The 22,111-nt window shown below is 34.0% G+C and overlaps 3 protein-coding genes and 1 non-coding gene across 4 annotated transcripts; 2 read left to right on the top strand and 2 right to left on the bottom strand.

Moving 5' to 3' along the window:
• Positions 1 to 803: 803 nt before the first annotated feature.
• LOC114162868 (auxin transporter-like protein 5) lies at positions 804 to 4,017 on the bottom strand. The gene is made up of 8 exons (XM_028046853.1): positions 3,728 to 4,017; positions 3,450 to 3,635; positions 3,256 to 3,368; positions 2,983 to 3,166; positions 2,786 to 2,883; positions 1,753 to 1,960; positions 1,411 to 1,668; positions 804 to 1,319 (listed from the first exon to the last, which is right to left on the bottom strand). The coding sequence occupies exons 1-8, from the start codon at positions 3,881 to 3,883 to the stop codon at positions 1,077 to 1,079; spliced, it is 1,446 nt and encodes a 481-aa protein (XP_027902654.1). The 5' UTR covers positions 3,884 to 4,017; the 3' UTR covers positions 804 to 1,076.
• A 7,480-nt stretch (positions 4,018 to 11,497) lies between these two features.
• LOC114195952 (hydroquinone glucosyltransferase-like) lies at positions 11,498 to 13,256 on the top strand. The gene has a single exon (XM_028086407.1). It carries the CDS (start codon positions 11,647 to 11,649, stop codon positions 13,081 to 13,083), a length of 1,437 nt encoding a protein of 478 aa, XP_027942208.1. The 5' UTR covers positions 11,498 to 11,646; the 3' UTR covers positions 13,084 to 13,256.
• A 3,321-nt stretch (positions 13,257 to 16,577) lies between these two features.
• Positions 16,578 to 19,506, bottom strand: LOC114162272 (endo-1,4-beta-xylanase 5). The gene is made up of 8 exons (XM_028046097.1): positions 19,268 to 19,506; positions 19,132 to 19,166; positions 18,916 to 19,069; positions 18,459 to 18,631; positions 18,271 to 18,372; positions 17,997 to 18,143; positions 17,269 to 17,907; positions 16,578 to 17,191 (listed from the first exon to the last, which is right to left on the bottom strand). Exons 1-8 carry the CDS (start codon positions 19,341 to 19,343, stop codon positions 16,856 to 16,858), a joined length of 1,662 nt encoding a protein of 553 aa, XP_027901898.1. The 5' UTR covers positions 19,344 to 19,506; the 3' UTR covers positions 16,578 to 16,855.
• Positions 18,747 to 18,819, top strand: TRNAE-CUC. The gene has a single exon. It is a non-coding gene; the product is annotated as a tRNA-Glu (tRNA).
• Positions 19,507 to 22,111: the final 2,605 nt, after the last annotated feature.

Raw genomic sequence — 22,111 nt, forward strand, 5'->3', positions numbered from 1 at the left:
TAAGATAAGATGATGTTTTATGAAAAAAAAAATAAAGTTTTCTATCGTGGTATTTTTCAATGCAATAAAAATTGCATTTTTAAGTACGAAAAATTAAGCTCAAACCTTGCAATAAAATGATTTTGCTAGCAACATTACTTAACAAACATTGATTTATAAAAATGTTATATTTGAAGAGTAAAAAAAAAAACACATACATTTTAATAGTTGCCTGAATATGGACAGTGCATACAAGACTCGTATGGTAATATATCTAGTCTCCCACGTGTATCTACTCGACATAGATGACACGATCAAATAAGTTTAGAATAAAATTAAAATTTCAACAATTTTTTTATAAATATACAACTAACTTATAGAAACACAGGAGTAGACATTTCACTAACGGTGAAGATTTATTCTATATGTTTTAATTACAAAAACTCAAATAAAATGTTATATATTGGTGAATCACTGAACTAAATGCACATTATATAGCCAAAAAAATCATTGAGAATACCAGGGATGCGATTATTATGTTAACATAATTTGGACCATTGTTAATGGCGTTGGTAGCTACTGTTTCACTAATTAATTTTTATAAAGTGTGTTGCAAAATGTAAGTATTTACATTGTACTGTGACATTGAATTTATAAATAGTCCCAAATTTTTTCAATTTATTTTAAACATAAATCCATAGTAGTAATAAACATATGTTAATTTTAATACATTTTTATCAAAACAGTTCCATTCTCGGTGGCAATAAATACATTACGTTTATTTTAATCGTTCAATAATTATTAAGAAAGTTAGAAAAAATATATTGCGAAATAAAAACATCAATAATTTATGAGATAGCTTAATTAACCCTTGCTAATGCCAGAGTTTGAAAGTGTTTGAAACTCGGCAACAATAATAGGGTACCGTGTGTTTCCAATTTTGTCTCTCTTGTGAGAGTGGGAAAAGGAATAAAGAAGGTAGCACAGGAAGAGAAAGACAAAGAAGTTGAAGAATGTGATAAGGGTAATTAAATAGAAGGAAATAGATAGAGAATCCAGCAGTGATTAAGTGGGAAGAGGATTGAAGAGTGGAGGAGTTAGTGAGGGAGAGGGGAAGGAGCGGTGGCGTTGAGTGGTGGCGGGTGGACGGAGGTGGGTGAGGGGCACTGGTAACATTTGGTGAAGAAACCGAATGTGTCAATCTGGTGTACGAAGTTAACCATACTAGCCCATCCACCGAATCCAAACCCTACCACCACAACCCACACCACCACGAATACGTTGATCGTGTACGCACCGGCCCATCTTCCCACCAACTTCGGGGGTTGCTCCACCGCATTCTGCATTGCATTGCATTCCATCAACAACCACATCAGATGAAATCAAATGAAGCAGTTACAAATTTCAATGAAAATGAATAGACGGTGGTACCTGTCGAGCAGCGGGTGATTTGAAGGTGAAGATGTGAGCGAGGGCGGGGATGATGTAAACGGTGAAGCTGACAAGAAGAGATCCAACGGTGGAGTTGATGGGCCCAAAGAAGGGGAAGACTATGGCCAGAAACCATATGGGGATCACCACCGGTAGCCTCGCAAGAGCACGCTTGCAGAGGCTTCTACACTCGTGTATTCCTATTGCTTTCTCCCACACCAAATACAGTGGCGTGCATGCAAACCCAAATGTTATGAACTGCACCATCCAATATTCCAAACCCCAGTTATTGATTGTTAATTGTGAATTAATTATGAGTTAGATACTTAATTAAATTCTTGCCTGGTGGATGAGCATTAAAATGACAGCCATGTCACGGAAGGGTGACCTTGGAAGGAGAGAAAAAGCGTTGGAGTGATCAAGAAGCATGTCTCCAAATGCCCAGTATACTGCTGCTGCCGATGGAAGCGTCAGTGTCAGTACATACACACTGGCCAGTAAGTATATGGACTTGAATTTTTGAGGCTTCCACATCGCATGCATTATCTCCCTGTTCCATCTCACCACAAAACATCATCATTTCCTCCAACAATTACTGTTCTTTTAATGTACTTCAATCAAACACAGTTCAAATAATCACAGGTGTGTTAAACTTTGCATTGGTAATTACCAACCAATGGGGGAGTTTACTCATTTTTAGGCAGAAACAAAATAGAAAAGAGTGAAGAGAACAACAAAAGGGGAAATTTTTTGCTTAATTTTGATCAGCTGTGGCAGCTGTGCTACAATTCTGAAAGTTACAAGAAGGAAAGCTGGAATTCTTCTGTCCTCATGATAAGAAAAGCATTAAAGCTGATCCATTTAGAAAAAAGAACCTTGGCTTTCTACAACCAAAAAGGAGCTCAAGGATTCCCCAGAAAAAAGGGCCCTTCTTTTGCATGCATGCGTAACAGCATTATTTTCTTTTTGGAAAAAAGTAATACATAACATCTGGAAAAAACGTCAGCATCAGAATTTTGATTTTCTAACCGAACATGAAAAGTTACGATTCTCATCTTTAAGTAAAAAAAAAAAGAAAATCCATGGGACAAGGACTTAAGATGCTCATGTGCTACATTTTTTGACAGCTCGTGTATGAAAAGTCAAGTTTGAGTATACAGAAAATGACCTTTAGCCCCACTTCACCCTGCCTCGTTATTTTGCCATCCAATTTATCATTCGTAAGTAGAATAAATTTATACAAGTATTATCCCATTAGCTGCAACATTAATGTATGCGTTCTAAGCAAAACCGAAGGAGGAGAAAAGAACCAGTTGTCAAAACATAAAAGATACGATTCATAGGAATGGTATCAGAGGTGAAATATGAGTCTTACACAGTAACGGCATGTCCCCCGAATGTGTAGAGAATGTTTGTGGCCCCCGTAAAATATAGAACCAATTTAGTCGGACCCGAATGCTTAACCCCTTCTACCTACACAATCATAGCAACATCAACATTCCATGTTATTATAGCAACAACCACTAACAAATATAAACATTCATATAGCATTTGCAAAGCTGAAACTATTACCTGGCCGTGGGTGAGAGAAGCAACAGTGAGGTACCAAGCAGTGTAAGTGGTCATGAGGAGGCCAAGAAAGGACCAGATTCTGTAGTTGTGGAAGGAAGGGATAAATACAGTGGTGGCACAGCATGCTCCGAAGATATAAGTCCAAGTTCTCTTATCCAAATTATCATTTATGTAATATATGTTGCTGCAAAAGAGTTAACCATGTTACTACCAAATGAGTTGCAAAAAGACTGAATTTTGCGTTGGAGTTAGATGATATATATATATATTTACCTTGCACAAGCTATGAGTTGGATAACAGATCCAAAAAGAAGAAATGTGCAGTTGAAGGCCAAGCCAACGTTTCTCCAGTGCTTCCCGAGGAGCCCGTCAAGAACCTCAAACCACTGAAAAAACTATGTTGTGTTAAACAGAAACATGAAAAGGGGAAGGAAAATTCAGATTTGAAAAGTGGGAGAGAGTTGAACCTGGATGACATGGTTCCTGAAATTGAATTTTTCTCTCTCTTTTCTGGTTCTGTATTCAACGTAGAGTGCGCTAATGAGGTAAGCAGTCCAGCAACCCAGCAAGCCGTAGAAGAGTTGAAAAAGGGTGCCAGAAAGCATTCCCAGCTGGGAAAATGAGTAAGGTAGCGTAAGCAGAACTTGAGCCACCTGACATAAACACTCTGTGTTATTTTGGAGGCTGTTTATGATAATATGATATACTTTGAGAAGAAAGAATTAACACATTTTGGGAAACCAACCTGGTTGGAAGCACAGCTAAACCAAGCATCGTAAACAGAACCACCATGCCACAAGAAGCTTAATAACTTGGATTTTATATCCCCAGTCTTCCCTTCACTTTCCATCTCCTCATAGTTCCCAACTATTACAGTTTCAACCTCTTTCTCCGATGCCATTTTTCTTGTTCTTCCTGATCGATATCACGATAACTTACTTTCTGTTACCACACTTAAGGTTGGTACTTGTTTATATTCTGTAGATGGGTTTGAGTACTGTGAACTGTGGGAGACAGGGTTGGGTTGAGATTGGATTGGATGAGAGAAGAGTTTAAGAGAGGAAGTGTATATATATACTGATATGTGCATCGCAGAAAAGGTTCTGTAAGGCTGTCAAAGGTTCTTCTCTAAGACTGTGAACACCCTTTTTGTGTTGCAAGTCTGAAAAGATTTAGAATAATAATCTTGTAACCTATTCTTTTCAATATAATATTCGTTATTCTTTTATATAATTAAAGTGACACATTAAATAATAATAGTATAAGTAGCCTTTGTTATCCATCTTTTTATAACTCAATAATTTAATTTATGATTCAATTAAATATTATTTTTAAATAATTGTCCCATTTGTTATAATATTTTATTAAAATTTGAAAACAGCTTTTGATGTAAAATCTTTATTGCTAAAACATCAACATTTTTTGGAACTAGGGAGTGTATTTTAAGATTAATTTTGTCGATCAGTAAATTTAAAAGGAGACAATTTTCTGTAAAGATGTTATAACAATATTATTCTGCATTAGAACTGTACATGCGATGATGGAGAATAATTGTTTTATGAGGCAAATACTTGATGGACCAAATTGGTGGACCAAATCATATTGCCTCATAAATTAGTTTGACCGAGTAAAAAAAAATCATCAGTTTTTGGGTAAATTAGTTGTAATTAAAAAAAAAATGTTTCATATTTGATCAACATGAGATTAGTTAATTTCCTTTCAAGATTTTAATTTACAATCCACGTTTGAAATTTTCTTCAACTTGCATTACTTCTTGTTTTTCTCTTATGTCGTATTTCCTTTTGTCTCTTATTTCCTTCAACTTTATATTCTATAATTTAATTGAACATTTTGTAGTTTTATTTCAAACTATTTTCAAGTTAATTGTTTTTACTTTTAATTCAAAATTTACATAGTTTTATCAGAAAGATTCTTTTCTTTTGTTACCGAAAGAACACAACTCCCACATTTCTTTGTTCTTTTCTTCTTGTAGCTAATATCAAATACAATGAGACAAAATAAATAGATAAAGGCATAAAGCCACCCCTTTACTTCAGTTTTGTCACATATTTATTCAGCATTTCCAAACCTTTAATTAAAGCGATCAAAAAGCTTAGAAAACATTATTTCTCATTATTGGGTAAAAAAAATCTGTTCTTTTTCTCCATGCTTTTTCTTCATTAGGTTGAAATTTTAAGACATTGGGGCAGCAGGAAAAGTTACCAACCCTCGGGTTTCTTTGTAATTTGAATAAGCAGGTTGTAGAAGTCATTGATCATTGTGCTTCCCCTCATCATGATAAACAATAATGGCTTTTCATTTTTTTTTTTCAATCAATAAAACATTATAAGCAGTGATTCTACAGATCCTGTCTTCACAAGAAAATTAAAGTGAGGAATGACAAAAAAACTTAATTACTATGTCACTTATCAGTTGCAATTCAAGAATTATATATGCAGTCATTGTTACGTACATTTCACTAGAGAGATATAACACCAATAAGACCTAGAGAGATATAACACCAATAAGACCTAGAGAGATATAACACCAATAAGACCTGAGTCCAATCATATAAGTTATTGATGTCACTCTCAATCCAAAATCTTAAAACAATAAATTTATGAGTCTTTATCCTTATATAGTGCTCTTTACTTTCTGATTTCTAACCAATATAGAACTTAGACTCACACTTGAATTTCTAACGGTGATTAATTTATTACAGTACATAATTATTTCATTACTTTCTTTGCAGGCAAAGTTATATATAAAATTTTGATTCAGTAAAAAAAAAGACTAAGGATTCTAGTCCTACTTTGTAGGCTCTGGGACCAGAAACATTCTCTGTTACATCATGTGTCTGCTTAATCACCTCCAATTTGCTGCAAATCTTACACTTAGTTCAATTTTGTTCGTAGCATAATAAGCACCTTGCCTCTCGTTGGTTTATGTCATCTCTTAATGACATTATTAGTGTTCTGATACATAGAAATATCTTTGTTATGGTTCGATTAAATTTTTACTCTTTTATTGTCAGGCCAAGTGGTGGTTAACGTGGGTGTCTGCATAATTAGTGCATTCACTCTGTTCTGCACGTTTTGAAGCAATTTCGAAGGCAAAATGATGGTTAATGTAAATTCCATGTCGTGATTCAATTATGAGTCTTTTCAGCTGATTTCCGAGAATAGATCTGCATCATGTTTGCGTCAGAACCCAACAAAAAAATAAAATGTAGACCGCATGGGTCATGTGGCGAATTGCAACCTTAATACTTGTTTCTCGATTATACATATGGTTCAATGAAGACAAGTTTTGATTGGTGCTTCTGTCATCAAGAACGAAGATTCGTGTGCATTCATTGCAAATTAATGCAGAGATTGATGTTGTAATAGATGCTATTTGAAATAAATTGTCTTTCTTGAATGGTCTTTGGTGGTAGTACTAACCAATTAATTCTACAAAATTGTGTTCTAAAATTTGAGTACGAAAAATATAATCTGAAGAATTGTTTCTTATTTTTATTTATTTTCATGTTTTGAATTAAATTTAAAGATATATTAAAAACTAAAAATAACTATATGTTACAAGTTCCACGTCAACTATTAGAAATAAGACAATTTCATAATATATAAATGAGATGTAAACTTTATCTTATAAACTAATTTTGTGAAGTTGAGTTAGACTTAAAATCTATTTCTAACATGGTATCAGGAGTTAGAACCTATCTTAACAACCACTTATAACACCATTGACATCCTTAACAACCAATATAAAATATTGCTCTGTCAAAATAATAAGAATTTTTTTCAATATCTTTGTGGGAATTATTTGATTAATCATCCAAATAATCTATTAATTGAAGTATTCATTCAAATTGTTTTTTTTTTTTTCCATCTTTGTTCATTCTCGATTATTAAAATATGTAACTTTTGTCTCTTTGATATTTGATCAGCAACAATAAAAATCGTTTAATTTATAACGTGATGATACCATAATCATGTGTCAAATCCATGTCTGTTTTACGCAAAAACTTTTAGCTTTGCTGCAGAATTTACCCTTCATAATGTTGTGCGAATCTGATGACTACACATTCTCTACTCATGCCAAACATAACATGCTTAAATTATGTGCAGCAATGATTTAGACTCCATATATGGAATTATATATACTTTTGGCTTTGCCATTCGCTATTTTTACGTTGCTACTTATTCTATGCATCAATAATGGAGACAGCGAAACAAAACCTGATTTGACTTCTGATTCAATTTCTTAACATGGGTGTTTAGTACTTTAGATAATCAATTCTTTGTCTCCGTGGTTGCATCTCAACTTTATTTGCAAAACTGGGTGTCTATGATTACATATGGAAAGTAATTAATTGAAGCAATTTCATGTCAATTACGCACTCAACAGCTAAAAAAAAATCACTTAAATATCTTTTTGGTCCTCATTTTCGTAGTGTTTGTTGCGGATGGTCTTCATTTTCACAGAATGTTTAAAATGGTCCTCATTTTTACCGAATGTTTAGAATGGTCCTCATTTTCGCAATTCGTGTTTTATTTGGTCCTTTTCTGTAACGACGTTTAAATCATTAATGGAACATTGTACAGGTGGCACGGTTTGTATTAGGGTGTATTACGTGTACGGTACAGGTGGCTAATTAATGTTAATTTTTCAATTTAGGGGAAATTTTGCAATTAGGGAAATTTCTTTATCTTCGTCTTTCTTGAGTTTAGATTTGCAGAGGAAGCAGCTAATACTTGCCATTTCATCATTGGATTGCAGTTGCACTTGCACTCTTCATAGTGGATGCAAGAGGCAAATCCATAATCACCATGCTCGAGGAAATCAGAGTTTATTTAATGGAAAGGTGGGTCACCCAGAGAAAAAAGGTTACAACTTTTGAAGGAAACATTTGCCCAAAGGTCCTTGACAGACTACATAAGGAAAAAGAGTTAACCAAATATTTGATCCCAAGGTTAGGTTTTTGTCTTTTTTAACACAATCAACTTATTCGTGTACTGATATGTGTAATGATATTTGCAGCTGGTCAGGAGAAAAGATATTTGAAGTGAGGCACATATATATCCATGGTTGGAGATAAGTACACAGTGAATGTGGATGCTCAACATTACAGCTGTAGGAAATGGCTTCTGACTGCTATCCCTTGCTGCCATACTATTGCAGCAATGAATTTCATCAATGTCAATGCTGAGGACTTCATACCAATCTGTTTTAGGAGATTCACCTATGAAGAAATATATCAATCCATCATCTTTCCAGTCAATGGTGAAGTCTTATGGGAAAGAACTCCCTACCCTGACGTCCATCCACCACATAAGAGAATCTTACCCGGAAGACCCAGGAAAAAAAGAAGGTTGGAAGAGTGGGAGTTGAGAAAGGATAACACACAAATCAGTAAAGGAGGTCATAGAAAAAAATGTAGCATATGCTGTCAGATTGGACATAACAGGAACGATTGCCCAAATAAGCCTGTGGATGAGCAGACTGCACCAGATGTCCAAACTGCTGAGAATGCACCAACTGCTGAAACTCAAACAACTCAACCACCAAGGAATGAATTGGAGAGTCAAGAAACACCACTACCAACACTAGAAGAACCATCTCAGCAGTTTAGAATGAAATTAAAGATTAGGAGGAGGCCATGATAGCAGCTACAAATGTCTTAATTATTTTTTAGAATTTCTGATGTAGAATTCATTATTGATGAACTGCATTTTGACTTTCCTTAAACTTCGTTCAGTTTCACTTTTGCCAAACATTGATGTAATGCATTTTGATGAGGATGAATTAATGTTATGAATTTAACTTCTTCCAGACTTATATCAATTTAATTTTTTCCAAACTTAAATCAATTTCACTTACTTCAATGCTCAGAGTAAGATGTCATTTTGAACATGTTGGGACTAATATCAACATAATCAAACAAATCATTTCTTCATTTAACAATAGTACAAAACAGATTGGACTTTAAAAGATTACACACAATAACAGTACGAATAATACAATAACAACTCAAGTGAACCCTATTACTAATTGCAGCCTCTTCTCAGCAACCTTCAATGACTTCTCCAAATCATTAATCTGCCTCATTTGTGTCATGATGATGACATCCTTTTCATCAACACCACCATTTGAAAAAGTTGCAGCCCACATTATTGGAACCACCACTCTGTAAATCAATAAACCAAAAATTAAAACCAATTTATTATTAACACAAAAATAAAAATAGATTGTACCCAAAATTTTCTACCAATATTCTTTGGAGTTCTTGTCATCCTCAAAGCAGCCATCTCTCTGCAACTACAAATCGGGGTTAATTCGTTTCTCGTTGAACCACCAATAGTGCACGAAGTGATACAACACGGTTGCCTCCAACGATTACAACCAGAGGTAAAGGAAGAAGATTGGGACCGTAACATACCTATATAATGGGATTGCAGAAAGAAGAAGATTGCAGCAATACCAATTGGGAATGGAGGAACAACATTGCCAAAACTCACAAACTGCCCAAACATTCCCTACCAAAACCCTAGCTCACTTATTTATCCACAAATATCTAATTAAGCCACCTGTACAGTACACGTAATACACCCTAATACAAATCGTGCCACATGTACAATGCTCCGTTAATGATTTAAACGGCGTTACAGAAAAGGACCAAATAAAATACGAATTGCGAAAATGAGGACCATTCTAAACATTCGGTAAAAATAAGGACCATTCTAAACATTCTGTGAAAATGAGGACCATTCGCAACAAATACTACGAAGATGAGAACCAAAAAGGTATTTAAGAAAAAAAATCATGCTAATTACGCATCTTTATGGACTCCATGTTCAGCTTCTGCTGCTGAAAAAAAAAATCTGTATCAAACAATTGAGTTAATGAAAACACAATTAGTCTGAGTGTGGATTTTATAATTGTGAAGGAAGAAAGTTTTAGAATTTATGTGTTGGTGGAGATGTTTGTAACATAATTTTCAAGCATCGCATGTGACCGTGAGTGTCAAGAAAAGAGAATATTGATTTGGGGTTAGGAAATTAATTGGGCAGAACAATGTGGACTTTTTGTACCCTATTTCTGTGACAAGGGTCTGCATCAGACAGAAGAAAAATTGCATTCTAAACCTTCAATTTTGATAGAATGTGAGATTCTAAACACTTCATTCATTCATCATGACTCTAGCCTCAAATTTGTTACATTTAAATACCTACTAACGTATACTTAAGGTCTCACTAAAACAAATTTGTTACATTGATTGATATGTTCGCTGATCGATGTTTCAGGAGAATGAGAATTTATGTTTGAAATCTTGTTTCCATTAATACAAATAACCACTTCAAGTACATTCAAATATTATTGTTAGTTTCATTCAACGAATTTAATTATATCACATCAATTGACAAAAAAATCAACCAACATAAACTCAATTTGAAAAAGATAAAATATTTAAAAACACAAAATAAAATTTTGATAATAATATACATAATTAAAAATAGAAAAATAATATTTTAACCAACTTTTTTTGACCCACTTTTAACTCATTACTTTAATTATCATTAGATCATCTTTTTTTATTCTTTTTAGTGATATGATGTGATGATCTAATGGTGATTGAAGTGTTTAATTAGAAGTGAGTAAAAAAAAATGGATTAAAGTATCGTTATCCTTCAAAATATGCTTAAAAATATGCAGACTGTGATGAAACTTTAATTATTTTTTTGTGATTCAATGTTAGGATATATTATTCAAAAATATAACGTTTTTGTTGATTTTGAATCAATATTTCAAGTTTGATTGTAACGAGACAACCTAATGTTGCTCATTGTCTAGCGAAGATGACACCACTTTTTCATGTCTTTGATCACCCTCGTTTATGTATTGATCGTATGATTATTAATTGAAAAATCATATGTTTGTGGCAAATATAAATATAAATATAAATATATATATATATATATATATATAATTAATATTAATTTTTTGGAGTGAGTGAAACATTTCTCACAGTCTATTTCCAATTATGCCTTCGTTGCAAACTTTATTCAACAATTAGATTGCTGAAATCAAATTAAACTTTTGGTAATTATAAAATATAATATTATATTTAACCGATAAAATTGAATACAGACAAACTTATGGTTGCTAAATAACAATTGAAGGTATCACTATCGTTTCATTATACATCGCTTTTGATTTTCCACCAGAACCTTACCACTATTAATTTTGTGATGAATAATTTATTTAATATAATTAAACAATTAATTTAATATTTTTTTGTTATAGAAGTGCTGTTATACAGTAAAACGGAACAGTGTCTGAATAGGATAAGTGAACCCAATCTGTTATAAGTGGGTGGTCCATTTGTAGAGAGATAGATGGTGATTGAAGAGCATATAGATAAATATAGATTAGTAATTCTTAATCCCACATTAATCTCAAAAGGGGTGTTTCGTGGATATCGAGAAGAGCATCGTGGTGGGAGTTGCAGTTATTAATGAATGTAATTGAAATATAACTAAGAATGATATAAACATAGTTTCACTAAAATACAAACATTACAACGCCAATCAATGAATCGAACCACACCTAAAGTAGCTTGCTGTATAAAGTGTGTCATTCAGTTCTTCAATTTGCAGAGCCATGGAAGACCAACAACAGTCACGGGAATTGGAAGCTGTGGTAGCCATGGTGCCAAGCCCGGGTATGGGACATTTCATTCCAATGATTCACTTCGCCAAGAGACTCTGCCGTCACCACAACCTCCGCATCGCTTTCTTCATGCCCACCAACGCGCCTCCTTCTGAGGCGCAAACCACCATCCTCACCGCCCTCCCACCTCTCATCTCCCACACCTTCCTTCCACCGGTCAAACTCACCGACATTCCACCCAACGCCAAAATGGAGACTATAATCTCTGTCACAGTCCTGCGCTCTCTCCCTTCTCTCCGCCACGCCCTCCTCTCTCTCTCCGCCACCCACCGCGTGACCGCTCTGCTCCTCGATTTCTTCGGCACCGACGCCTTGGACCTCGCCAGAGAACTAAACGCGCCCCCTTACCTCTTCTTCCCTTCCACCGCCATGGTTTTGTCTTTCGCCTTGAACTTCCCTCGCCTGGACCAAGACCTTCACTTCCGGGACTTCTCCAAGCCGGTCCACATCCCCGGCAGCACTCCGGTTCAACGAAAGGACTTGGGGGATGCGTTTGAGGACCGGGACGACGATGCCTACAAATGGCTTCTCCACCACAGCAAACGCTACTGGTTAGCAGAAGGGTTCGTGGAGAATAGCTTCCGTGATCTTGAACCGGACACCATAGACTTGCTGCTGAGGGAGGAACCGGGTAGGCCACCGGTTTATCTGGTCGGACCGCTGGTAGAAGAGGATGAAGTGAACATGGTTGAAGGGTGTTGGTGTTTGAAGTGGTTGGACGCGCAGCCACATGGGAGTGTGATATTGGTGTGTTTTGGTAGCGGCGGGACCCTGTCGAGAGATCAGACGGAGGAACTTGCTCTGGGGTTGGAGATGAGTGAAGAGAGGTTTGTGTGGGTGGTTAAGTCCCCCAACGAAGAAGTTGCAAATGCTTCTTATTTCAGCGAGGATAATGGTGCACACCCTTTTGATTTCCTGCCACAGGGATTTGTGGAGAGAACGAAAGGGAGAGGCTTGGTGGTAGCGTCTTGGGTCCCACAGGCCCAGGTGCTGAGGCACCCCTCCATTGGAGGGTTTGTGAGCCACTGTGGTTGGAACTCGATTCTGGAGAGTGTGGTGAATGGGGTGCCCTTGGTGGCTTGGCCACTCTACGCTGAGCAGAAGATGAATGCCGTTTTGGTAAGTGAAGGCATGAGAGTGGGAGTGGGAGTGGTGAGTGGTGAGAATGGGGTGGTGGAAAGAGGAGAAATTGCAAGGGTTGTGAAGATGGTGATGGAGGGTGAGGAAGGGAAGAAGCTACTTCACCGAATAAAGGAGCTGAAGGAGGCGGCTGCCACGGCTCTGAGTGACGGTGGTTCTTCGTCAACCCAAATTTCTGAATTGGCTCTGAAGTGGAAAGCCCAAACAAAAAGTGTGAAAGTGAAATAAGTTGTATGCTTCCGTGTAAAATTGAAAGAAGTTGCATGCTTTCTTGTCTTACTCTACCTGTCTTATGTTGTTTCAGTGTCTCTACCCACCATTATTATCTTCCATGGTGGGTGCTATAGATTCTTTAATGTCTATAGTAAGGTTAATAAGATCAATTCTTAGTTTACTTTTTTTTTTTTTATTCTTCTAGGTTTTATTTTATTTTATTTTAGGTATAAATACACATTTGGTATCCAAACTTTTTCGGAAAGTTCAATGTGGTACCTGAATTTTAGAAATGTTCAATTTGGTACCCAATTTTCTAAAGAGGTTCAATTTGGTCCTCTCCGTTAAGTTGGAGTTAACACCGTGTCCGTACAGGACACGTGTCAAGCCATGAAATTTTTATTTTTTTTTTAATTTTTTTTCAAACAATTAATTTTTTTTTTCAAAAAATTAATTTTTTTTTCAAAAAATTTAAAAAACTGTCACGTGTCAGTTTATCATCGTGCCACGTGGCAGCTTACAAGCATGACACGTGGCAATGTAATAGTTGTTTTCAATTTAGTACCCCAATTTAAATTTTTGGTTCAATTTAGTACCCAAATTTTTTAAAATGATCCAATTTCGTCCTTTCCTATTTGAGACCAAATTAGTAAATAAGCTTAATTATAATTTATATAAACATGTTAAAATAATTGTTTTGAATTTATACATCAAATCACTACACCTAAATATTCAAATTATTTTATTTTTTACAAGTGTAAAAAATTTCATGTATAAAAAATTACAAAGGTTAAAATGAAAAAAATAAAATAATTTAAGTATTTAGGTGAAATGATTTGATGTATATATTATAAAAAGTTATTATAACATGTATATATAGGTTGTAATTAAGCTTATTTACTAATTTGGTCTCAAATGGAAGATGACAAAATTGAATGATTTTAAAAAATTGGGGTACTAAATTGAACCAAAAATTTAAATTGGGGTACTAAATTGAAAATAACTATTACACTGCCACGTGTCATGCTTGTAAGTTGCCACGTGGCACGATGATAAACTGACACGTGGCAGTTTTTTAAATTTTTTGAAAAAAAAATTAAAAAAAATAAAAATTTCATGGCTTGACACGTGTCCTGTACGGACACGGTGTTAACTCCAACTTAACGGAGAGGACCAAATTGAACCTCTTTAGAAAATTGGGGTACCAAATTGAACATTCCTAAAGTTCGGGTACCACATTGAACTTTCCGAAAAAGTTTGGGTACCAAATGTATATTTATACCTTTATTTTATTATTTTCAAGATTTTATTATTTTTTTTTTAAATGTGTATCATCTTAAATGCAATTATATCATCGTATAATTCATAATTTTATATAATTTTCAGGACTATTTTACAATTTTTTCTAAATTGTAATTTTAATCTGTACTTTAATTGTCTTCAACTTAAAATATTAATTATTATAATTGATATATTTTAGATGATATATATTATTATTGTTTTGCTTTGTGTGGTTTTATTTATTATATATAAATAAGACAATTACATATATTGTTCGTATATGAATTGTATTACAGTTGTGGTATAATAATAAATTTATAAGACGTAATTAAGTAAATTTTGATTTTTTATTGAATTATAATCTGATCGGATATCATTGTATTAATATAATATAAATTCATTTACTAAATTAGATTGAGATTTTAAATTAGAGCATTTTAAGTGTATATACCATTTATTTTCATTGTCACTCTTCTTAATGTCTAATGTCTGAAAATTATTTTTTGTATGAATATTTTCTATGTGTTATTTAGATTTATTATATTTATTAGTAGAATGGTTTTTAACGTTATTAAAAGTATTTTAAATATCTTAAAATATCAAGATTCGCTTACTAAACATATAATAGTAAATAAATAAATAAAATATTGATTAAATAAAAATCGACCATAAAATAAAATAAAAACTGAACTCTGTTACCATGATAAGTAATAAAATATATTGGATGGAACAAAATGTATTATATTTAAGTATAGCAACCTCGAGATATGAAAACATCAGTATACACACGTGATTTTGTTTGTCCTTACTGATCCCATAAGTCATACATAGCACCAGATTTCTATTATATTATCTACAATAATATTTTAACTATTGACAATTTTTTTTTATAATTTTAGGTAATATTTTTTAAGTGGTTTTTATTTTTTAATTTTTAATATCTTAAAACCACGTAAAAATGTTATATCATGTTATAAAAAAATAATTAAAATTTAATAATAAAAAATCATTTTCAATTATACTACACAGACCCTAAAATGATATTCATATTACTTATACTACACTTATACTTATCACTCCTCTAATTATAAATTAAGTTATGATTTGACCATTCTTTACAACCTCTTTGTCTTTTTGTTATATAATTCTTAACTCAAGTATTGGATTGAGAATTTCATCTTATTCTAAAAAAAGAAGGAAAATATGTTGTAGACGCTGCACCCGTTGATAATTCAATTTTAAGGATATTTGGTGTGTTTGGATTACTATTTGAGCACCCCAAAAGTTACTTAAAGAGTATTGAAAGTCACGTTGACTTGATCATTCATTTTTAAGTTTTATGGAGTATTAAAGAAATCTAAATTGTGGTTGCATTCAAAACAATAATTTTTATGTTTTTCAGTAGATGAAATTCCAATTTCATTCAATTAAACTTAACCTTTTTAGTTATAAACCAAACACATTCTTAATCCTTCAAAAATTAACTTTTATATTTATAATATATATATATAAAACAATAAATGAAAATTATCTCTAGAAATTTGTTGAGTGTCAAACTAATACTAATAGTACTCAAAAGAAATTGAAACCATCACAATCCATCTTTTACATATTGGATTTGTATGTACCACAATTGTTATACTTATCAATATTTAAGGTTGTATGTACCACAATTGTTATACTTATCAATATTTAAGGAGTTAATGATTGTGCAGAAAGTATGTTTATATAAAAGATTAAATATGTTTTTAGTTTCTAATTTTAGTGAAAAATTAAAATTTGTTTATCTTTCAAACTTTGATACAATTTAAATTTTAAAAATAAACAAATATAAATATTCAACATTTGATAGATTTTAACTTAAATGTAACATTGAAACACATTGAAACATTGTTTAACACAAAAATAATTGATGTCATTAAATTAGAATGGTTATATTCACTTATTTTTTAATTTTTTGAATAAAAATATATTAAAACTTGAGACATGTAACGATATTTATCTATGATATAAAAGTTAATATCCTCTGTTTTTATTTAGAGGTAGTTGGTAATGTGAAACAAATCAAAATTTGTTACTTTAAATGGGTCTCGTTCAAAACTTGACTATATCCAATACCTTCAATACCTTGTACTTGTTCTAGAACTGAGAGACAAAACCGCCACTAAATAGAAATAGTTTGCCTATGAAGATTTTATTGAAAAATGTAAATAAAGTAAAACCATTTCCATTACAAAAATCCCTTGTTCCTTTTACCTATCGGTTTAATAATGATGACTGCATATTGTGGCGTGTAAGAACATGAGGAATAATTTATTATGATTTTGAATTGTAATGTTTCTCTTATACTATTTCATAATCGGTCATATACGTGTAAGACTGAAAACAGGAAAACAGTTGTAGAAAAAATTCTGAACACAGCATCTTCATTGAAGCAGAAGTGGACTAGAGAAAGGAAGAATTTGAAACTAGTGTTTGCAGTTATGTTAAGCAGCTAAGAGTGGGATCAGAGTGTAACGGTGAAATGTCTAGTTTCTTCACCTCGAGAGAGGGAGAATGTTGAATGTGTAGTCCTGTTGCCATAGTTGACAGTAACAGTATATTCTCCTAAGAAGCCATAAAAGCTATAGGAACCGTGAACATCTGCAACTCCCTCTACACGACCGGTTTTCCACTCTTCAAGGAGTTTGTCCACAACATCACCTGCTGCCAGGTTCTTGAAATTGTTGTCTGTCAGACACATTTGGTAGCACCCATTTGGATGATATGCTGTCCAAAGCATTATCCCATTCACAGAAGGATGTGAGAACCCTTCCCTCAACACTTCCTCCAAATAACTTCCCTACATGTTATCAAAATCACACTTCATTTCAGATTATCATAACCACCTTAAAATTCACATCATCTATGATAACTTACCTGTGAATCTCTATCAATTGTCTTGCTTATATCAACCTCAGTAAGCCAAATGGGAAGTCCAAGTGTTGCCAACTTGTCTAGGATGGCTCTGATGAGAGGAGGATTGGGTATTGTGAAGTGTCCCTCCAAGCCAATTCCATCCATGAAGATGCCATTTTTTTGCAGTTCTCTTACCCGTGAGATATAGGCGTCTACAGTGGAGTTTACATCGCTGCATGTTTCCACAACATTGAAGTCATTCATAAACAGGGTTGATAACGGATCTGATTCATGTGCAGTCTCAAAGAAATGCAATGTTGCATCTGATCCAAGCCTTTGCTCGTAGAAATCAAAATGAAGCATTTCGTTGCTGACGTCCCAGTGTATGAACTCATCTTTGTACTGGCTCATGAGACTTTGTATTCTGGAATTCACTGCAGATTGTAACTGGATGCCAGTGAGGTTAAGAACCCATGGAGGAGTGTATTTAGGGTCTTCCCAGAATATGTTGTGCCCTCTGGCTACGATATTGTTTGTTCGAACAAACTGTAGCATTTGGTCTGAGATGGTGTAATTGACCTTGCCTTCATCAGGTTCTGTGGCGTACCATTTGAGCTCGTTTTCAAAGACTGCAGCATTGAATCGTTTCACAAACCAATTCTGAACCGACACAAGAATTGAGTTTTGTCATGCATTACCTTGTATGCTATGAAATATAGTGTTTAGTGGGGTGCACAAAATATACAAACCTGATAGGGTACGTTGCCAAGAATAGTCTTTGCTATGGCAGATCCAAAAGGGAAGTCTTTTGAGATTTGCTCTATAGAGATGGAAGCTCCTTGCAATCTTCTACCGTTGCTATCTGACACATGAATCGTGACGGCACGCTTTCTTTTCTATATTGAATGCAAGTGGAAAACAAACATTTTATGAGAAAGTCTTGCAACATATATCAGTGTATTTGGTTAATAAAAAACAACTAAGCATTCCGTTATTTTGGTCAAATAATGAAATGTAACTCACAGTGTTGATCATATACTGTTGATTGATTCTCCATTGTTGCTTAGTGAATGGCTGGAGTGATGGGCTAGCAACTTCTATGTTGATGTCTTTACCATCCGCGTTCTGCATAAACAGAATTAAAAGAAACGAACCAAATATAGTAAAACTATCACCGAAGAGTTTTTTTCTGGATAAGAGCAAGCTATTACCTGGAAGAAGATGATGGATAAATTTGAAGGCCAGTTGAGAACAAAACCACCCTTCAGAAAAGACCAGCATCCAAGCTTGGCTGAAACTGTCCCAATGCAATCATACGTCTCTTTCTCTGTTTCCAAGGTAGCCCTTATCATAGCTGAACTTGAACCTTTAACTCTCACCCATGCTGTAACATATTGTCATCCACCCACATCATATCTAACAATTTTACATTCTTACTATTGAAAATGTCAACGTTAAAAAAGTTGTAATTAGAAACTATTGCAGCATAACATCATTAATCCGTTGTAGTCTAGTTGGTCAGGATACTCGGCTCTCACCCGAGAGACCCGGGTTCAAGTCCCGGCAACGGAAAATTATTTTTTTTCACTAAAAACTTCTTTTTTTTTTCTATTAAGCAGAAAATGATGTAATCATAAAGAGAAGAGTGTTAAAAAGACGATAACCAACCGGAGAAAGTGTAAATGGTGGCCTGAGTGAGATTATAGAGAAGGAGTGAAGGCACATAGCTGTTGTTAACAACGTAAGATGAAGCAATCGGAGACTGTTGGTCACTCTTGAGAACTCCTCCTCCATAAAGTGGCTCCCCTGGCTTCTCTTTGCACTGTCACAAATATGAATTAAATTCATAATGTTGAATGGGTTTTGTTCAAAAAATGTAATTACCTCAGTGTAGGCAGTGAAGTCATATAGGGGCCCATCTGCAACGAAGACACGAAACAAAGAATATTGAGAAGAATTTTATGAGTACTTAAAAGTTGGGTTTGAGAATAACAGAGGGAAAATGAGTAGGAAGAAGAACCATATAAAGGAGAAACCAGAGAAGTTGGTATTAGAAGGAAGAAAAGTATAAGGACATAGAAGGGGATATCTTGCATCCTTGGACTTATGAATCGGAAGGGAGAAGAAGAAAAAGGGTTATGAAGTTTGAAGAAAAGAAAGTGAGCATAAATACAAAAGAAATGGGCGTGTTGGAAGTACTGTATGCCCAGAGAACACGGGAGTGTAAGAAAGGAGAGACGACAAAGAGATTGATTGTACTTAGTAGCATTGGGTTGGTGATTTCACAAGGGAACAGGACCTCTGAATAAGTCCCTTCACATGCCATTGTTACGTTAACAAATCATAAATAATTAATTCATCTCACTCTTAATGCTGATATAGTTGTTCACCCTCCTCCTGCATCATTAATTCCCGATTCACCAAACGTTGATTTTTCGCAAAGTTAATTGGTGATGGTAATGGATTTGTATTGCTCATTTAATGTGTCTTTGAATTGCATTTCCATCTTCTTCCTCTACTCGCTCTATTATTCACATTGCTTTTTCGAATATGGATACTGTGCCACTCCATATCCAGTCTTATTATTAATACTATTATTAATGACCATTTCCTTGTTTCAAACTAATGATCTAAAATTTAAACTTTTGAAATCAAGATGAATCGTGATAGTACTGTCTTAAATCGTGAAAAGGTTTAAAATTTTGCGTACTTTTTTAGTCAGACAGACCGTGTCATTTGCACAGGAACAAAATATTAACTCAGAAGTGTGAGAAATGTGTGAGGCGGTCTTGGGTCACATGATCCTTAAACTGATGTGATGACAAATTTTTTTTACAAATAATGTAGCGATAAGTGAATTATGGATGGTTCAGAACTCATGTGAAACATCCTATGAGAGACCAAAAATCACGACCTTTCATCGTTTGGTCTTGGACAGCTGTTCAGGTGCAAAAGGACAATATAACATTATGCGATCGATTAATTAAGGAGTGGAGTTAAACGATGAAGGACACCAATCAATTTCACCTTCTTCTAAACAGAGATGGATGCAGATGGGGAAAAATAGTGTAAACATAATAAGTAACATCATATGTCGAAAAAAGAGATATTTAGTGAAATAGACATGTACAATTTTAAAGTGTCTACCTCATTAGTTTAAAGAGCTAATAGGTTTGTTCGTGTATAATTTAATGTATTAAATCTTCAATTTGTAAAATATGAATAAAAATAGAAAGTCGAAACATAAATAGATGTAGCAGAATGGAAGGAACTAGTGTTAATCACACAGAACCTGAATTGATTGATGGTTTAAACTAAAGAAACCATTTTTATTAATGTGGAGACTAAAACAGGTTATCTACTTTTGGTATAAGTGGTTGGGTGAATGGAAGTTATGGAAATTAGTTTAGATCACAGTGCATCGACTTGTTCATGACTGAAACTTTTGGTTATGTAAGAAAATTAATAACATTTCTATTACCGAAATGTACAAATCGTATCACCCAAAGATAAGACAATTTTATAATATATAAGTGAATGTAAATTTCACCTTACAAGTTAACTTTTAGGGTTAAATTAGACTTAAAAACCATTCTTTAACATGCTATCAGAGCAATAATTAAAAAGAAAAATTATATTCCATTGAGATTTCTTAAACATATAATTTCATCCGCTATTAGACCATCTATTAATATCTAGTCCTATGCACGAGATATAAATATCTCAGCGTGAAATTGAATTAGACTTAAAGTCCACTTATTACACGAATTTGTTTAAAGAGCTAGGCACATAGCTTCACTTGTGACGGAGAAAAGAAGTGGAGCATGAACTTTCCCAGAGAATGGTATTGCTTGGAGTGGGCATTGAATACTCATTAAGTGAAGTATAGGGTTGGCACGTGCTCTTCTCTTTTGGACCATAGGACCAACATTACTTCCCACTATCACCACAATGCACACCTCTTCCCACCCACCCTTTTAAATATCAATATCATGCATTATCATTTGCCATAAAAATAAAGAAAAACCATAAATGTTACTGTTTTAGCCAAAAAAAAATAATAGTTACGATCAGTTAATAGTTAATGCTCTCTGTCATTTCCGATAATTCCTAGTCTCCTTTACCTCCTAAATTGTTATTAGTTACCAGATTCCAAAAACCACCGATTAACTAGAATGTTTTCCTTTAAATGTTTCTCCTTTATTATATGTCTTCTTTTATTATTACAACTACTCAAAGTTATGGACATAATTAGCATTAATTTTACTGTCTCAATCGGTAATGGACTTAGTAATCCAACACCACGATATTAAACCTAACACCGCATAGTCATCTTAACCTTTGCATCAGATATAAAAGTACTTCTTTAAAGCCATTTATAGGCAATTAGAAATTGGAAAAATTGAAAGGAGTCTCAGAAAGCACATGAATATATGTTTGGAAGATGAGTATGTAACTGAAGTATGTTCCCTCTTTGCAGATTGGCATCATCAACCTGTGAAAATGTGTTGATTATTTTGGTAAAAAAGAGAAGAAAGAAATCAATATATTATCGTTTCTCTCTCAGCTGGGTTTCAGCGTGGTATGGGTATGTTCCTTTCGGTTCTGATCACAGCAGGCTCTGCGGTCCACGTATAATGAGTCTAAGGCATTTATCAAATTCACCCTTCTCAATCAAGCAAAGGTCACACCATTCTGTTTTTAAATTTCAATCATATCTCAACTCGCTAACACAATCTCTCTTCAATCCTTCGTCTGTAGATATCCCCCAAATGGTGATGAGAATCAAGTGAGTTCAACGTTCCATTAGAAAAATGTATTTTGATGTTTTGAATTGGAAATATCGGTCTTTTTACGTAAATTT

Source organism: Vigna unguiculata, chromosome 9 (genome assembly GCF_004118075.2).
Source record: "Vigna unguiculata cultivar IT97K-499-35 chromosome 9, ASM411807v1, whole genome shotgun sequence".
NCBI classification, from domain to species: Eukaryota; Viridiplantae; Streptophyta; class Magnoliopsida; order Fabales; family Fabaceae; genus Vigna; species Vigna unguiculata.

Coding starts and splice junctions, on each gene's coding strand:
- LOC114162868 (XM_028046853.1), bottom strand. CDS start 3,883: ATGGCATCGGAGAAAGAGGTTGAAACTGTAATAGTTGGGAACTATGAG. Junction 3,167..3,255: donor CAACTCATAGCTTGTGCAAG/GTAAATATATAT, acceptor ACTCTTTTGCAG/CAACATATATTACATAAATG. Junction 2,884..2,982: donor CTTCTCTCACCCACGGCCAG/GTAATAGTTTCA, acceptor ATGATTGTGTAG/GTAGAAGGGGTTAAGCATTC.
- LOC114195952 (XM_028086407.1), top strand. CDS start 11,647: ATGGAAGACCAACAACAGTCACGGGAATTGGAAGCTGTGGTAGCCATG.
- LOC114162272 (XM_028046097.1), bottom strand. CDS start 19,343: ATGCAAGATATCCCCTTCTATGTCCTTATACTTTTCTTCCTTCTAATA. Junction 18,632..18,915: donor CACCATTTACACTTTCTCCG/GTTGGTTATCGT, acceptor AATATGTTACAG/CATGGGTGAGAGTTAAAGGT. Junction 17,908..17,996: donor TTGGCAACGTACCCTATCAG/GTTTGTATATTT, acceptor GTGTCGGTTCAG/AATTGGTTTGTGAAACGATT.